At 38.9% G+C, this 16,131-nt stretch overlaps 1 protein-coding gene across 1 annotated transcript in view; it reads left to right on the forward strand.

The window, feature by feature from the left end:
• Positions 1-3,648: 3,648 nt before the first annotated feature.
• PLCXD3 (phosphatidylinositol specific phospholipase C X domain containing 3) overlaps positions 3,649-16,131 on the forward strand; it is a 200,252-nt gene continuing 187,769 nt past the window's right edge. Inside the window, exon 1 of the mRNA XM_003810978.5 lies at positions 3,649-4,247. Coding sequence (XP_003811026.1) covers positions 4,145-4,247 — 103 coding nt within the window. The 5' untranslated portion in view covers positions 3,649-4,144. The remainder of the gene's footprint in view (positions 4,248-16,131) is intronic.

Below are 16,131 nucleotides of genomic sequence, written 5' to 3' on the forward strand. Positions count from 1 at the left end.
GGCTGACATATAAAAGGTAGACTAGGGGAGGACAAGAGGGATAAGACAGACAACTCTGCAGGGCTAAACTGGTGGTGGAAAGAGAGGGTCATCACTTTTTTTCTACTCTGAATTTAAGTACAAAAGTATTTTTGTCCTTAAAACACAGAAAAATTCTTTGGGTGGAATACCTACATAAAAGTTGTAGAGAATGGTAAAAAAAAAATTATAATTAATAGTTAATTTCACAAAGGTTCTTTATTGCCCTTTTGGACATGTTTTAAGTCTGACTCTGTAAGTGTTTGTTTTAGAACACTGTGTTTAAAAAAATAATTTGGCAGAATTGTTTTAGAAAAAGTTCCTCTTTTAAAATATTATTTGACGAAACTGTGTTCTAAAGTTTTCTGATCTATAAAAACCCTTGCTTTTCAGAACATAATTCAAAATCAATTCAGTTACAAAAATAAAATATATATCTCCAATGATTAAGAAAGATTATGAACTACTGGAAGAAAATACATAGCAAAGAGTTATGTATTTTTATGGGTGGAAGAGGATATGAAGTAAGAAAATGCTCCAGATGAGTATCCTTGTTCATCAACTTTGTGTGCTATATGAATTTGATGGACAGCAGAGCATTACACAAACAACTTTTGGTGGTAGCACGAAGCCACTGCAATTAGTCATTTTTCTCTTTTCATTTATGCCTAAAAGCATTTGATTTTCAGAGGCAGGCTACTATTAATGCCGTAACTAAAAACCATTGGTATTTTCTCATCTGTTTTGTGGGGAAAAAAATGTTGGTCTATATCTTGAGCTGTCTGCATGAATTAAAAATTGAAAGTAGGCTGGGCGCGGTGGCTCACGCCTATAATCCCAGCACTTTGGGAGGCCAAGGCGGGCAGATCACGAGGTCAGGAGATCGAGACCATTCTGGCTAACATGGTGAAACCCCGTCTCTACTAAAAATACAAAAAAATTAGCCGGGCGTGTTGGCGGGCACCTGTAGTCCCAGCTACTCAGGAGGCTGAGGCAGGAGAATGACGCGAACCTAGGAGGCGGAGCTTGCAGTGAGTCAAGATCGCACCACTGCTCTCCAGCCTGGAAAAAAAAAAAAAAGAAAGTAAATATTACATGCCTCCTTTTGCTATTTTGAGCAGCTATATAAATAAGAAAGAATCATAAAAAAATAAAATTATAGAATAATAGAGTCAAAGGGGGCCATAGAGTTTGGCAGTAACTTCTAGTTAATTTGCAAGTGGGTGTAATGGTTTATTTTATATGTCAACTTGGCTAGGCTGTGATGCCCAATTGCTTGGTCAAACACTAGTGTAGATGTTGCTGTGAAGATGTTTGTCAATGTGATTAACATTTATAATCATTTAACTTTGAGTAAAGTGCATTACCTGTTATAATGTGGGTAGGCCTCATTAAATCAGTCAAAGGCCTTAAGAACAAAGACTAAAGCTATCTGAAGCAGCAGCAATTCTGCCTCAAAACTGCAGCATAGAAGTCCTTCCTGAGTTCCTGGCCTGCTGGCCTGCTCTGCAGATTTTGAACTCAAGACTGCAAGAACAATTCTTATCTCATGTTCCAGGCTTCCAGTTTGCCCTACATATATTGAACTTGCCAGTTCTCACAATCATATGAGACAATTTCTCTAAAATAAATCTCTTTCTCTGTCTATATATACTACTGGTTCTGTTTCTCTGGAGAACCTTGATTAATCCAGTGACAAAATTAAAGCCCAGAGAAATTACATGATTGTCCCAATGTGTTTTAGTAAATGGTAGCAGGGTTGGTGATAGAAAGATGGAGAAACTGGGTCATATAATTGCCCAAAATATTGATTATAAGGCTGGGAAAGAAATTCACAACTATCAACTTTCAGGCCTATCTTTTTTCATGGGTTGCATGTAGAAAATGATAATAACTTATATTAAACCAAGACATTTAAAATCCTGAAATGCAAATCAGATGAAACAGAGAAGGGACTGTTAGTTTGTTTTGCCAAAAGATAGTATGATTCTTTATAGAGGGGAACTTTCCTCACCAGTTAAGGTGGTTTCATTTTGTAAAAAATGCTTTGTAAATTTTTAGGGCCACATAAGCTCAATATACTTTAACAGGGTATGTTTCTAAAATGTGTCTTATTAAAAATATACCCCAGATTCAATAATTATTTCATGCTCTTGAAAAAAATACTTCATAAGTATAGAAAAGACAAAAAGTGGTAAATAGACATATCCTGTTATCTTAAACATGTATGCACTCTCTTCTGGAAGCTTTACCACAAATCTCTGAGTTCTTATTACCACTTTATAATGGAGAAAACTGGGGCTAGCAGAGACTAGAGGACTTGCCCAAACTACTCAGAGACAGAGCAGCTGACCACTAGATTTGAATTTTCCTCATTGCCCTGCAATCATGCCCTGAGACCACCAGCATTAGGTGGTGTTTGTAGGTTTCTTACAGAAGGGTGGTGTTTGTAGATCTCTTGACTAAGAGTCCTATAGTAAGCTAAACTATCATCCTAATTAAAAGGATATGTGGGTTCTATTGTACTAGCATGTATATTAAGATTTATTTGGGGAAAAATTTCAGTACATCTCTTCCTCATCACTAAAGATAACTGTACCATGTCCTCTTGAAGGTATGAATTTATTTTATAAGGGGCATGGAAAATTTGATAACCAAAATAAGACATTGCCTCTCCTCTATCTTTCCCATAGTGCTCCCCATTTGGGGGTGAATATTCTTAGGACTTAGCATCATTGTAGAAAATAAGGTAGGCTCTAGGTTTTTTCTTATTTTTTAATGCTATTTGGGATTAAATGGATTTACTAACCTTGAATAATTATTCTCATGTTTCATGGCTCTCTTTGTCTCCTATGTTGATTGTCATTTCCGCAATCTAATAGCATTTCCCATAGAAAAATAAAAATTTACACAACCCTGGCATGAAAGAACAGAGGTCTGTTTATTGCATTTCCATTTCCTGGGTTGCAAAGGCCCAGCACACTTTCAGTTCATCTCTTATAATTCCTATTCAGGCCACTGCTGGTCTCATTAGATTTGTAAAACTTCATCTCTCTCCTTTTACTCATCTGAGAGCAGGTGGACCCAGACAGTTCTTTGGAGGCCCAGTGAGTGATTTCTCTTGAGAGAGGCACATCTTTCCAGTCTGCAAAGGAATGAAAATGCAAACAGTCACATAGATCACTTTGAATGGTGCCAAATACATTCCACCAAATGCTACTGGCAATAATTAGAGCATGTCACTGGGAGATGTGGCGATTTTCTTCCAGCATAAGGCTCCAGTCTTACCCTGAGTGCCATGAAACTGACAGGACAGAGGCAGTGTTCTCCATAGAAATAATGTAGACTTCTCATGATCTGAGAAAAGAAGGGGGAGTAGCATTTCTTGACTTTGAAATGTCTGGAGCAAGGTACCCAGGATTAAGTAGGAACCACCTAGAATTTACCATGCCCTTCACTGACTCATACTTACCAGCTATTTCACAAAGTAGGCAAAAGAGTGAATAAAGATCATCATTTTTTAATAAACAGGGTTGTGGTCTCTGGCTGAGGAAAGGTATAACCTGTTGTAGATTACAAAAAGGAAAGCTCTTTGATAAGGACGGAAAGCCCTGAAACCCAGCATGAGAAGTCTGTTCCTCAGGAGGCAATAACATCCCAAAGTCTACTAGGATTTTAGGTTCAAGTGCAAGACTGTCTTTCATACAAACAGGACGAGAAAGTCACAGCAAAGGATCGAGCAAGCCATGGGCAAAGCAGTTGGAAAAAAAATGAATAGAAAAGAAAAATAAGAAACCAGGGAAAGCTGCAGAATGGCGAGGAAAGGCAGAGACGCCTAGGAAGGATAAGACGGGAGGAGGGGGTTGGGAAGGGAGGGGAGAGCGGAGAGAGCTGAGCACGGACGTCAGGAACAAAAGCTCCAGCGGAGTCTGGCGGAGGCACTAAGGGAGCACGGGGTGTTTTGAATAATTATTAAAATTAGCATGTGTCTGCGCCATCCTGTGGGTGTGGCGCAGAGAGGAGTGTAAACTCTAGCGGGGCTGGAGCAAACATTGGATTAGCGGCAGCAGCCTGCCAGCCTGCCCGAGGAGTGCTGGGACCAGCGCGCTGCACGCCGACTGGCACGATGGCCTCGTCTCAGGGGAAAAACGAGCTGAAATTAGCCGACTGGATGGCAACTCTGCCGGAGAGCATGCACAGCATCCCCCTCACCAATTTAGCCATTCCAGGTAGGCGCGCAGGGGCTGCCGGCTAGGCGCTCGGCGCCCGCTCCACCTGCCCCGCCCTGCTTTATCTGCCACTAAGTGGTAACTTGCCACGATGCCCGCGGGAGGGAAACTCGTCTTCCAGGGTGGGTCTCAGGCCAGGCGAGCGCGTGCCGGGTAGCCTTGGGCTTCCTGGCGTTTTCCAAACCCCTAAGGACCGAGGCGCTAGAGTCAAGGTGACTGCTTTTCTCCTGGGCTTTTGAAGCAGGTTGTATGCGGAGGACTGGGGCAGAGGAGAAGCTGGGCTCCAGGATGGTGCCTCGTGACCCCCTCCTATGGTTTCTCCTGCAGATTTGGGGAAGTGGGAGAAATCTCTGGGTCTGTGGGGTGACCGTGTGTGGCGAACGCGAGCTAGTGTCAGGGGCTCGCCTCCGGTGCAAGGACCTGAGTCTATCCCTGGCATGGAATTGGGCGGATTTGATAGATTCTCGGCTACAGTCATTGATATTCGTCCCCAATCTCCTTTAAAAAGACAAAGCGCTTCCCGAAGAGTGATGAAAGTTCAGGGACCAGAGGCGGCGTGATAGCTGCCCTTGAAAAGGAGCCCAAGGGGGCGACGGGCAGAGGGCACCATTTCGTATCGGTTTGGACCCCGGGGGACCTGGCCGAGTGGCCGCTGTCTCGAGTCTGGTCCAAGTGCGTGTTGGCAACACACTTCGCCCAGGTCAAAAAAGCAAACCCTTGCGGACCGTATGTTTACTGCTCGGGACAGAAGCTGGGCAGGGGAACCTGCGTGACCTGAGCGGAGGGGTGGGATTAATAGGCAAATAGTACGGAAAAGGTGACTGAGAATGTGTCCAGACAGCCTAGAAGGAAAGAAGCGTGGACAAAGCGAGGAAGAGACCTGAGGGATCAAGAAGCTTCAGCTTGATGTGTGCGACTTGGACCAGAGACTGGGCAGGTTTCTAGGGTGGGAGCTCCTAACAACCCCCTAGATCAGGTATCCAGGAGTGAGGGTCGTTTCAGGACAGTTTACAACAATGACAGCTGGGACACGGCCATACTTTATTGTCAATTTGGCTATGCAGTTGGGCTGGGGGAGCACACACTTGATCTTTTCAGAGCTGGGCTGGAGGGCAAATTACTCGTGAACAGTCCACTTCTGGCCCTGAGCTGAGCTGGGCTATTAAATTCAACGTTATGGTCTACCTCCTCTTGATCTGCCCCATCCAGCCCCCCCTCTCAGCTGTTGGAGGAAAACATAATAAAGAAAAAAACAACAAAAACAAAAACAAAAGAAGGGTTATTTTGAAAATCACTAGATGCTCCAACCAAGAGTGCTGCCATTGATCAGTCCCTCAAATCAATGGTTGTTAGTCAAGTGGATGTTTGGCAGCAATGGCAGGCACAGGCTACGCTACAAGTGCTATCCACAGAAGGGGCTGTCTCCTTTCGTCCTTCTTCAACAGATAGCTTGCTACGGGCCAGGAATCTCCAAGGAAAAGAACCAACCCCAGCTTCTCCATGCAGCACTTACTCTGCTACCTAGGCAAGCCTGGAGATTGCTCTTTTCAAGGAGACAGTAGAAAGCACAACTTTGGCATAACTCCATTCTCACTTCCACAGGCATTCCTATTCCTTTTCTTCCTTCATTTTTATTTGGATTTTAGACAGCTTCTTTCACATGGTTTCCCCTGAATGTTTTTATATGCATAGAAGGTAAGAAGGGCAATCACTGTGATGCAAACCTTCTGGCAGGTGACTCTCTAGAGCTACAGGATTAAAAGCCTAAGTTTGTTTATCTAGTTCTGAGATGGTATGATATCTTTTTGAGTCTACCTTACATTTCTGTATTATTTCACTTTTCAAAGCCCTGTTATGTACACCAGCTCACAAAATCCTTCTAAAACTCCATGAAGCAGGGAGTGCTGGCACTATTACCTCCGTGTCACAGATGAAAAAACTGAAGCTAAGTGAAGACAAATGACTTACTATTTATCCCTATCAGTTCAGGGATCTGACCCCTTACTTGGACCTTTGGGAAGATACCCTATGAATTTTGGAGGGAAAGGCTTTGTGATTTGTATCTGGATGATTCAGCAGCAACTGTGACTAACCAGGGTTAAGAAACAAGGAACTAAGCATTAGTGGGAACACAGTAATTTTCCTTTCCTGCCCTGGGACAAAATAAAAACCTGAGGTGAGAGATTTTGGTATCTGGGTGATCTTAGAGTACAGACATAAAGATGATGACATTGGGCTTCCATGGGAATTTATATTGTTTTCCCAGCTCCTGTTGGTATTATACTCAAATGGATCTCCTGTAAAGCTTCCCCTTCTCACTCCAATACTTGTGAGAAAAAATAGACCAACATATTTCATCAAATCTATACTCCTGAATACTCGCATGTTTCTGTATATTTGTTTGGAAGATCCACATATATAAAAAACCAGGTTTAAAAACAGGTTTGGCACCTTTTTGCATTACTCAGCACTAAGAATTTTTGGAGGAAAAAAAGATATTCAAACTTTGATAGTCAGAGAAGACTAATTGGAGACTATTAAACACTAATGGAATAATTGCCTTAAAATCATGCTAATAGCTTCCTGGCTGCTACATGTTTACTTGGCCAGTTGCTGCAGCTCAAATTAAGTAATTATCTCCATCATTTAAAACCACTCCTGGTGCACCACACAAGTGTTTCTGTTGAGGGAAACTGCTGCTCAGTCATCCTCAAAGCTTCAGGTTGTCTTAGGTAAAGCGGCTGGAAAATAAAGAGCTGCCTAATTATAAGGCTACCCAACTGGGGCAGCTGACCCAGATTGCCCAGAGTTACAGCAAAAAACAATGTGCAACTGTGTGATATTCCCCACCAGAGCACAGTTCCGGTGTCTTTAAATATTTCTCAAATCTCTGCAGTTTGAATGGTTTCAGAGTAATCTCGCAATAGCTGTTTGGCATTTAAATGGCTTCATGATACGATATTGACTGGGCTGAGGAATTATGTTAGTAATTGGTATTAGTATTTCACTTTCAATTTATTTTTTAAAGAAATGACACAGCCAGAACACATTGACAGTTACTCCAATTTCAGCCTTGTTTATTATTTCCTTCTCTCTCTGATGGCACTAAACTTAAGTTTTAATTCATGCATATTTGTTGAATACTGGCATTTTGGATTATGAATGATACTGCCCTTCACTATAAGCAGGTGACAGAGGATAAACAGAGATGAAAGCAGGAAGACAAAGTATAAAATTTAGGTAAAAGTGAGACTGATGAAAATTCAGTTTCTCTGAAGCAGAGTTCTAACTCTGTAAACATGGTGGCTCCAGAACTATTGTAAAGAGATGCATCATGGGAACACATAAGGTGCTGGCAATCTGCATGTGTGACAGAGAGTCATTCTGTCCAAAATCTAAAAGATTGGGAAGGGTTTAGCCCATGGGAGGGGTCTGCTTTGCATTCTCTAATATGTGATAAAAATCTTTTTCATATAGTGTAGCAAACTGACCATGAAATAATAAAATATTGGCCACAATGTTGTGGGACTGGAAACTCAGAAAGAATCCATGTTTTCTTCAACAGGGAATTGTTGATTGTACTTTTTAGATAAGGAACACAGAAACGCTTTATAAGTCAATGATTGTGCCTGTGAATTTTGTTCATTTCCTTTAGAAAATGCAAACACCAATGAAAAACAACAGGTTCGCTAAGGGAAGCTAAGTGTTTAAACAGCTCTGAGTCTCTGTTCTTGTGTCTGACTTACTAGTTTTTAATTTCTTCCCCTAACAGTCATCCCTTTTTGTTGCTGCCTGTGTTCCTGGAGCCAACCATCTTCCTCCTGTTTGTAATTTCCTATTTCTATTTTACTTGGAAGGAGTCAATGTCTAGGATGTATCTGGGACTGGGTCTAATTGTGCAAACTTCTAAAGAACAAAACAAGAGCAGTTCCCACCTCCTACCCCATTTATTAGTGGATAGTGATACAGAAGTGAATCTTTCAAGACAGTAAAAAAGCAACAACATTGTTTAGGATGAATATCTCTCTTGTTCTGCCTCTCTAATTCTCAGTTTTGTTTCTGGTTTTGCGAACAAGGAAAAATTGAACAGTATCTGAAACATAATTTGTTCTACTGGGACTTTTCTTGATGAATCGAATCCTCGACTATTGTTATTCAATGTAAAGTGTTATATATGCTATTTTACCATTCACAAAGTGTCTTCCTATGCACACATGTGCTTTTCCCACATTCTAACAATAATCTTCTAAGGCCTTGGGACTCAGAGTTGGTTCAGGGACCAACATCATCAGCATACATGTGGGCTTGGTAGAAATGCTGCATCTCAGACTCTGCACATCACGCATCAGATCTATTTAATTACAATCTACATTTTAACACAATCCCTAGATGATTTATATACACATTTAAAGTTTGAGAAAACTGCTTTAGTGTATCTCTAAAGAGGGCTTTTATGTAAATGTCAGAGGCAAATTTAAATATACATTTTTTACTAGGCCCTTTCTATTGCACCATGCAGTCTATACATGTTTCCAATTTTATAATCAGGCTTAAAGCCAGAACACCATATTTGACTCAAAGCTAATTGCCCAAGTTAGGGACATTTCTGATAACTGACATTACAGGTCATCATGTACCTTGAGCAATAAATGTGACTTAATTGCTACTTAACTGTTCACATTAGGTCACTGTGATAAATGTAAAACCTTTCCCCTCATTTCCTTAGAGTCCTGCTGCTTCTTATTGGCCATCGATAGCACTTAAAATCAGCTCATCTGGTAATGCTAGTGATCTCTAATGCCAGTTTAGGAAACATCTCTATATTGGTTCTTTGTCCATTTGAGTCATTCTTTGTTGTGCACAGGACCAGCTCCTTCTGTTATAAGTTGCAGGTTGATTCATTTTATTTATAAGCTAGAACTTCGCAATATTGTTATCGAGCAAAAGTGGCATCATGAAATAATGCAAAATGTAGCATCAGAAAGCCATCAAAAGCATCAACATCAAAGGTAAACAGTAAATTGGTTTTCAATAGAAAATGACCTATCTTGTTTGTATTTGCAAGTCACATCTCATTTATTTGAAGCATAGCTTACATGGAGTACAAGCATATATAACAATTTATAATCCACTAGATTGAATGTCAGTTGTTTGATACTATAATTGTTCTAAAATAGTTAAACTTCACACACACACACACACACACATGCACACACACTCACACACAGCTCTCCAATTGCTTAAATGGATACCACAATGTTCATACGTTAAGGCCCATAAGCTTTACTCATGTAAAAATTTATTATACCCTTACTTAGAGTTTATTTACTCATATTTAATTCCAACTCCACCCAATGAGAACAGGAAGAGCAAATTATAAAGAAGATGAAAACTGTTGAGTGCCATAAATCAGTAATGAAAATAGGGAATATTTATGAGGGAAGACTAACACATGGAGATACACCGACACAAAACATAGTGTTCTCTACACTTTACCAGTCCAAAAGTAAAATCAGAGTCATAGCAACTGTCAGTTCTTCAACTCCTCCCAAATACCTCCTTAACGAACTTCCAAATAGTTCTAAAAATCTGGATGGATTCTTAAGTATGATCTATAAGCCAGTCATTTGGGCTGGATTGATAAACTAGTCCTCTGGGCTACAACATGGTATCTGCCATTTTCCTTCTTTCCTGTTTTGGGAAAGCTTTGGAGAGTTGTCACCTTTGCTCCTTTGACATATAGAGAAACTGTGCTTCCATAGTTTTATGCCCAAAATATCACTACTATTACTAATAGCTCCTCCAGAGCTTATTCTGTGTCTGCAGAGGCCCAACATTGAGCATGTTAATGTCTAACAAGAGTCAAAGGCTCCCAGAGCTTGGTCACCCATTGTGGAAGCTGCTGATGCCAACATCTCCTATTGCTGACTCTGCCATCACTGCTGAAGCCCTGAGTGCTGGCACTGCCAAAACCAGGCATCTTTTTGCCTGGTTTATATTGATTATTTTGTTGTTGCTCCATTGCTCGGGGACTAAGGTATGATTTTATGTGGCTGGGCAGAGGAAAATATGTGGGACAAATTTTATCCTATACTCTGCATTATGCTCAATGTTAGCTCACTCTCTGCATCTGCACATATGTGTTTGTATTGACTTCCTCTTAAAAAAACTTCTTTTTCAGGAATCTTCTTGATTTTTCCTATAAGTAAACTTCCAGTGGATGCAATGTAATCATTCCTTTAGACAAATCTAGAGTGGAAACACAGCTAGGGTCTATATTTTTCCCACTGAGCAGGCTGGGATAATGTAAACAGAGCCAATTAATCCCATATCCCTAAAGTAATCCCTAAGGGCTCCATTGTATGAAAGCACATTAGTAGCTAATTGATGTGCTCTGACCCATCAAGAAAAGGTTAAATCAGTCACACACACACACACACACACACACACACAAGTGCACACACACACACATTTTAATTCCTGTTGCTTAAAGGGGAAAGCTCTGTTTTCTGGAAAATTTAACTATTACCACCAGTGAGGATGCCTCTTGCCCAAAAACATTAGTTTTTGGAAACCAGAGAACATGCCACCATGATGAGCACTCAAGGAAGTCCTAGACGTAGTCATTGAAATTAATGTCCTCAAGAAGTTTATAGACTCCTCTCATGTCTTCTGGTTTGGATAGGGTTCAAATCGATCTTAGGAGAGTGGGGACCAAAAAATTGTCTATATCACATATTCCAGAAGGAAGGGAAAAGTGAGTGAAAAATTTAATCATGGTTCAGGTGGAATTTTGCTGCCAGAAGCTTTTTACAGCACCATATGTTTTTATTATGCTCTATTAAGACAGGAAGATAGGTCAGTAACAGAGGGGCAGGAGGAGATGGTTAAATATTCTTGCTAAGCAGCCAGGATTAGTCACCTCCGGAGGTCAGGTACTGAAACAGATGGCCCATGGATCTGTTAGATGCACTCTTGTTATGTTCCTATATTTCATTACAGATCCTGGAAGTGGACAGCTCTTACAACACTCTATCTTAAATGCGAGCTAATGTTATGTTTTACATAGAAGAATTATTTCTGTGAGTTAATTTTTATGAAGCAGTCACATTTATCCATAATTATCATTATAAACGAAAATTTGGTTCCTTCATTCACTTGAAAAATTTTTATTTCATGAGGCAAAGTGGATTATGATAAATGGTCATATTAATTTCCTGCTATGCTTTCCTGGAACTCCCCTATGGCTTGTTAGCTAGTGGAGAGAAAGTGGACTGCGCTTGCAGTCCTAGTGGGCAGATAGGACTTACCTTCAATGCATGTCTCAGGCCATACACCCATGCTGCCATTTAGAGGAGGAAGAAGAGTAGGAGGAAGATAACCATAGCTGCCTTAGAGGGAAGTTAGCCCTAAACACACACCTATGTGACCTGTCCTGGCCCTTTCTCAAGAAAAGAAAGGTTGTCAGGGGATGTAAAGCTCCTGCCATGAATGCTGCTAGAGAAGAAGGCTGCAGAATGTGAAGTTTTGTTTAGTCTTCATCACCCTTTCATGTCCTCATTTCTCTGCTGATAAAGCCAAATTTCTTGGTCCAGCATGAGATTCACACCTTTGGAGATGATCTTAATGTTCTCGTCTCACTTTTTCTGTCCTACGTACCTGGAAAACCCCAATTCAGTTACACTCAACTTTCTAACTATTCAGATCCCAGAAAACTTCAATGGATGAACATTGTTGGAGAGAAATTACGCGGTTTGGGTGACTGGACTCACTGGAAATTTCTGACCGTAAATTTTAAATGGGTGTTCAATACAGGCAGAGAGACTTACTACACTTCCTTAGTAAATTCATTTCTTGTTCTCTAAGATGAGAATTTTATACCTCTTCTTGATTCTCAAATTAACACCTTCTTCCTACTTCATCTGTACTGATTACATCACATCTTATTTTATATTAAAGAAAGGGCTCCATTGTATTAAAGCACATTAACAGTTAATTGATGTGCTCTGACCCATCAAGAAAAGGTTAAATCACACACACCGCACACATACACATACACACAGACACATAATTTTATCCTATTAATTACTCTTTCCCACCTCACCTAAACTGATTACTTCACCTCTGATTTTATATTTAAAAACTTGATGCAAACAGACAAGATCTTCCTCAGTTTCCCACCATTGAACCCACAATGCATCTATTTCTTATACTTTGGATTTCCTTTAAATAAGAGGAAGACCTAGACCTGCTCATACATAAGCTAAGTTTTTCCACTTGTGTTCTGGATCCCATCCACTCAAATCTGTTCAAAGCTTACTTTGGAATTTATCCACTCTCTCTTTCCTGTGTCATCAGTTTTCTCCACCTCTATGGGATCATTCCAGTCGGCACACAAATATATGTAATAATGCCCCTTGCAAAAAAAAAAATTGTTACCACACCTGCCTCTCAATCAGTAAACTATTTCTCTTATTCTTGTAAAAATATCTTCCCTACCTTCAGGTTGTTATATCTCTTTCTCTTCCTAGTCCATACTAATCTCATTTCCCCATCACTTCACTAAAATTGTTCTTATCAAGGTAGCCAATGATCTGTATTTTGCCAAAGGTAATGGTTAATTCTCTATCATCTTATTTGACATTTCAGCAACATTGATGTGGTTCGCCACACCTCTCTTCGTGAAACATGTTCTTCCTTTGGCTTCTTAGCACACCTTATTTTTTTTATTGTGGTAAAAACTATGACATCCATAACATGAAATTTACTATCTTAAAATTTTAAGTATACAATACAGTGCTGCTACCTGTAAGTACAATATTGCACAGCAGACCTCTAGAACTTTTCAATCTTGCATGACTAAAACTTGATACCTGTTGAATAGAAACTTCCCTTTTCCCCCTCTTTCCCAGTCTCTGGCAACCAGCATTCCACTCTCTGCTTCAGTGAGTTTGACTATTAGATACCTCATCTAAGTGGAATCATGCAGTATTTGTCCTTTTGTGACTGGTTTATTTCAGTTCACGTAATGTCTTCAAGGTTTACCCATGTGGTAGCATATGACAGGATTTTCTTCTTTTTATGACTGAATAATAGTACATTTGTATGTATATACCATATTTATTAATCCATTCATCCATTGATATACATTTTGATTGTGAACGATACTGAAGCTTATTGCAATGAGAATAGAGATCTCGATTCAAGATCTCAATTTCAATTCTTTTGGATAAATACCCCAAAGTGGGACTGTTGGATCATGTGGTAGTTCTATCTTTAAAATTTCTACGTAATTCCATTCTGTTCTCCATAGAGGCTGCACAATTTTACACTTCCACCAACAGTGTACAAGAATTGCAATTTCTATACATCATTGCTAACACATTATTTTATATATTTTTGATAATAGCCATCCTAACAGGTATTAGGTGATATCTCACCGTGGTTTTGATTTTCATTTCCCTGGTGATTAGTGATTTTGAGCACTCTTTCATACCTCTTAGCTATTTCATGTCTTCTTTAGAGAAATGTCTATACTTGTTCTTTGTATAGTTTTAATAAGGTTATTTAGTTTTTGCTATTGAGTTGTAGGAATTCCTTATATATTTTTGGAAATTAATCCCTTATCATATATATGATTTGCAAGTATTTTCTCCTATTTCATTCTGTTGATTATTTCTTTTCCTGCAGAGAGGCTTTTTAGTTAGATGTAGTTCCACTTGTTTATTTTTGCTTTTGGTGCCTGTGGCTTTGATTTCATATCCAAAAACTCATTGCCAAACCCAACTTCATAAAGCTTTCCCCCTACATTTTCTTCCAGGAGTTTTACAGTTTCAGGTCTTACGTTTAAGTTGCGTGTTTGTGTGTGTGTGTGCATATAATATATATGTTTAGGGGATAAATGTGCATAGATTGCATAATAGTCAAGTCAGGCTTTTAGGGTATCTGTCACTCAAATAATATACATTGTATTAATTTCTCATTATCTCTCCCCTTTTATCCCCTCACCCTTCTGAGTAGCCATTGTCTATTATTCCACTCGCTACATTCGTATGTACATGTATTTTAGCATCCACTTATGAGTGAGCACATGCAATATTTGTCTTTCTGTGTCTGGCTTGTTTCACTTACGATAATGTGACCTCTACTTCCATTCATGTTGCTGCAAAAGAAGCGACCTTATTATTTTTTGTGGCTGAATATTATAGTATTCTATTGTGTATACATGCCACATTTTCTTTCTCCAATCATCTATTGTTGGGCACTAAGTTTGATTCCATATCTTTGCTATTATGAATAGTGCGGAGATAAACATATGAGTGCAGGTGTTTTTTTGATGTATTGAATTCTTTTCATTTGGGTAGATGACCAGTATGGGATTGCTGGATCAAATGGAAGTTCTATTTTTAGTTCTTTGAGAAATAGCCATACTATTTCCCATAGAGGCTGTACTAATTTACATACATATGTCATAAGATAAGGACTCAAAATCATTATTTCTCATGTGGATATCTAGTTTCCCAACATCTTTATCAAAGAGACTATCCTTTCCCCATTGTGTATTCTTAGTATCTTGTCAAAGATAAGTTAATGGTATATGTGAGGTTTTATTTCTGGTCTCTATTCTGTTTTATTGGTCTATATGTTGGTCTTTATGCCAGAACTATACTGTTTTGATTACTGTGCTTTGTAGTATGTTTTCAAATCAGAAGGTGTGAGGTCTCCAGCTTTTTTTTCTTTCTCAAAATTATGAGGGTTTTTGGAGTCCTATGTGGTTCCGTATAAATTTAGGATTATTTTTTCTCTTTCTGTGAAAGGCCAGCAGGTTTCGATAAAGATTGCATTGAATCTATAGATTCCTTTGGGGAGTGGTAACATTTGAGCAATATTAAGTCTTCCAGTCCATGAACGTATGATGACTTTTCATTTGTTTGCGTGTTCTTTAATTTCTTTCTTCAACGTTTTGCAATTTTCAGTGAAGTCTTTTGTCTCCTTTGTTAAGTTTATTCCAAAGTATTTTGTTCTTTTTGATAATATTGTAACTGGGATTGTTTTCTTAATTTTCTTTTCAGACTGCTCATTTTTAGTGTATAAAAACACAACTGATTTTTAATGTTGATTTTGTATTCTGCAATGTACTAGATTTGCTTAATTCTAACAAATTTATTTACTTATTGGAATCTAGTTTTTTACATATAAAATGTTATCTACAGAGATAATTTTGCTTCTTCCTTTTCTATTTAGATACCTTTTCTTTCTTTTTTGTTTTTTTAACCTAACTGCTCTCACTAGGGTATATAGTATTATGTTAAATACAAGCAGTAAGAATGGCCATCCTTGCCTTCTTTCTGGTCTTAGAGGGAAAGCCTTAAACTTTCACTATTGAGTATGACTATGGGCTTGTCATATGTGGCTTTTATTGTGTCAAGGTATATTTCTTTTATATCTAATTTGTTGAGCGTTTTTTATCATGAAAAGATGTTGAATTTTATCAAATGCTTCTCCTGCATCTATTGATATGATCATGTTATTTTTATCCTTCATTCTGTTAACATGGTATATCACATTAATTGATTTTTATGTGTTGAATCATCTTTGCCTCCAATGGATAAATCCCACTTAATCATGGTGTATGATTCTTCTAATGTGCTGTTGAACACGGTTTGCTAGTATTTTATTGAGGATTTATTCATTTATGTTTATTAGGGATATTGGTCTATAGTGTTCTCTCCTTGTAGTGACTTTGTCTGCCTTTGGTATCAGTGTAATGCTGATCTCACAGAATGAATTTGGAAGTGTACACTTCTCTTCAGTTTTTTTGGAAGAGTGTGAGAAGAATTGGCATTAATTCTAATAGAATTCACCTTTAAACCATCTGGTTCTG

Source organism: Pan paniscus, chromosome 4, assembly GCF_029289425.2.
Source record: "Pan paniscus chromosome 4, NHGRI_mPanPan1-v2.0_pri, whole genome shotgun sequence".
Taxonomy (NCBI): Eukaryota; Metazoa; Chordata; class Mammalia; order Primates; family Hominidae; genus Pan; species Pan paniscus.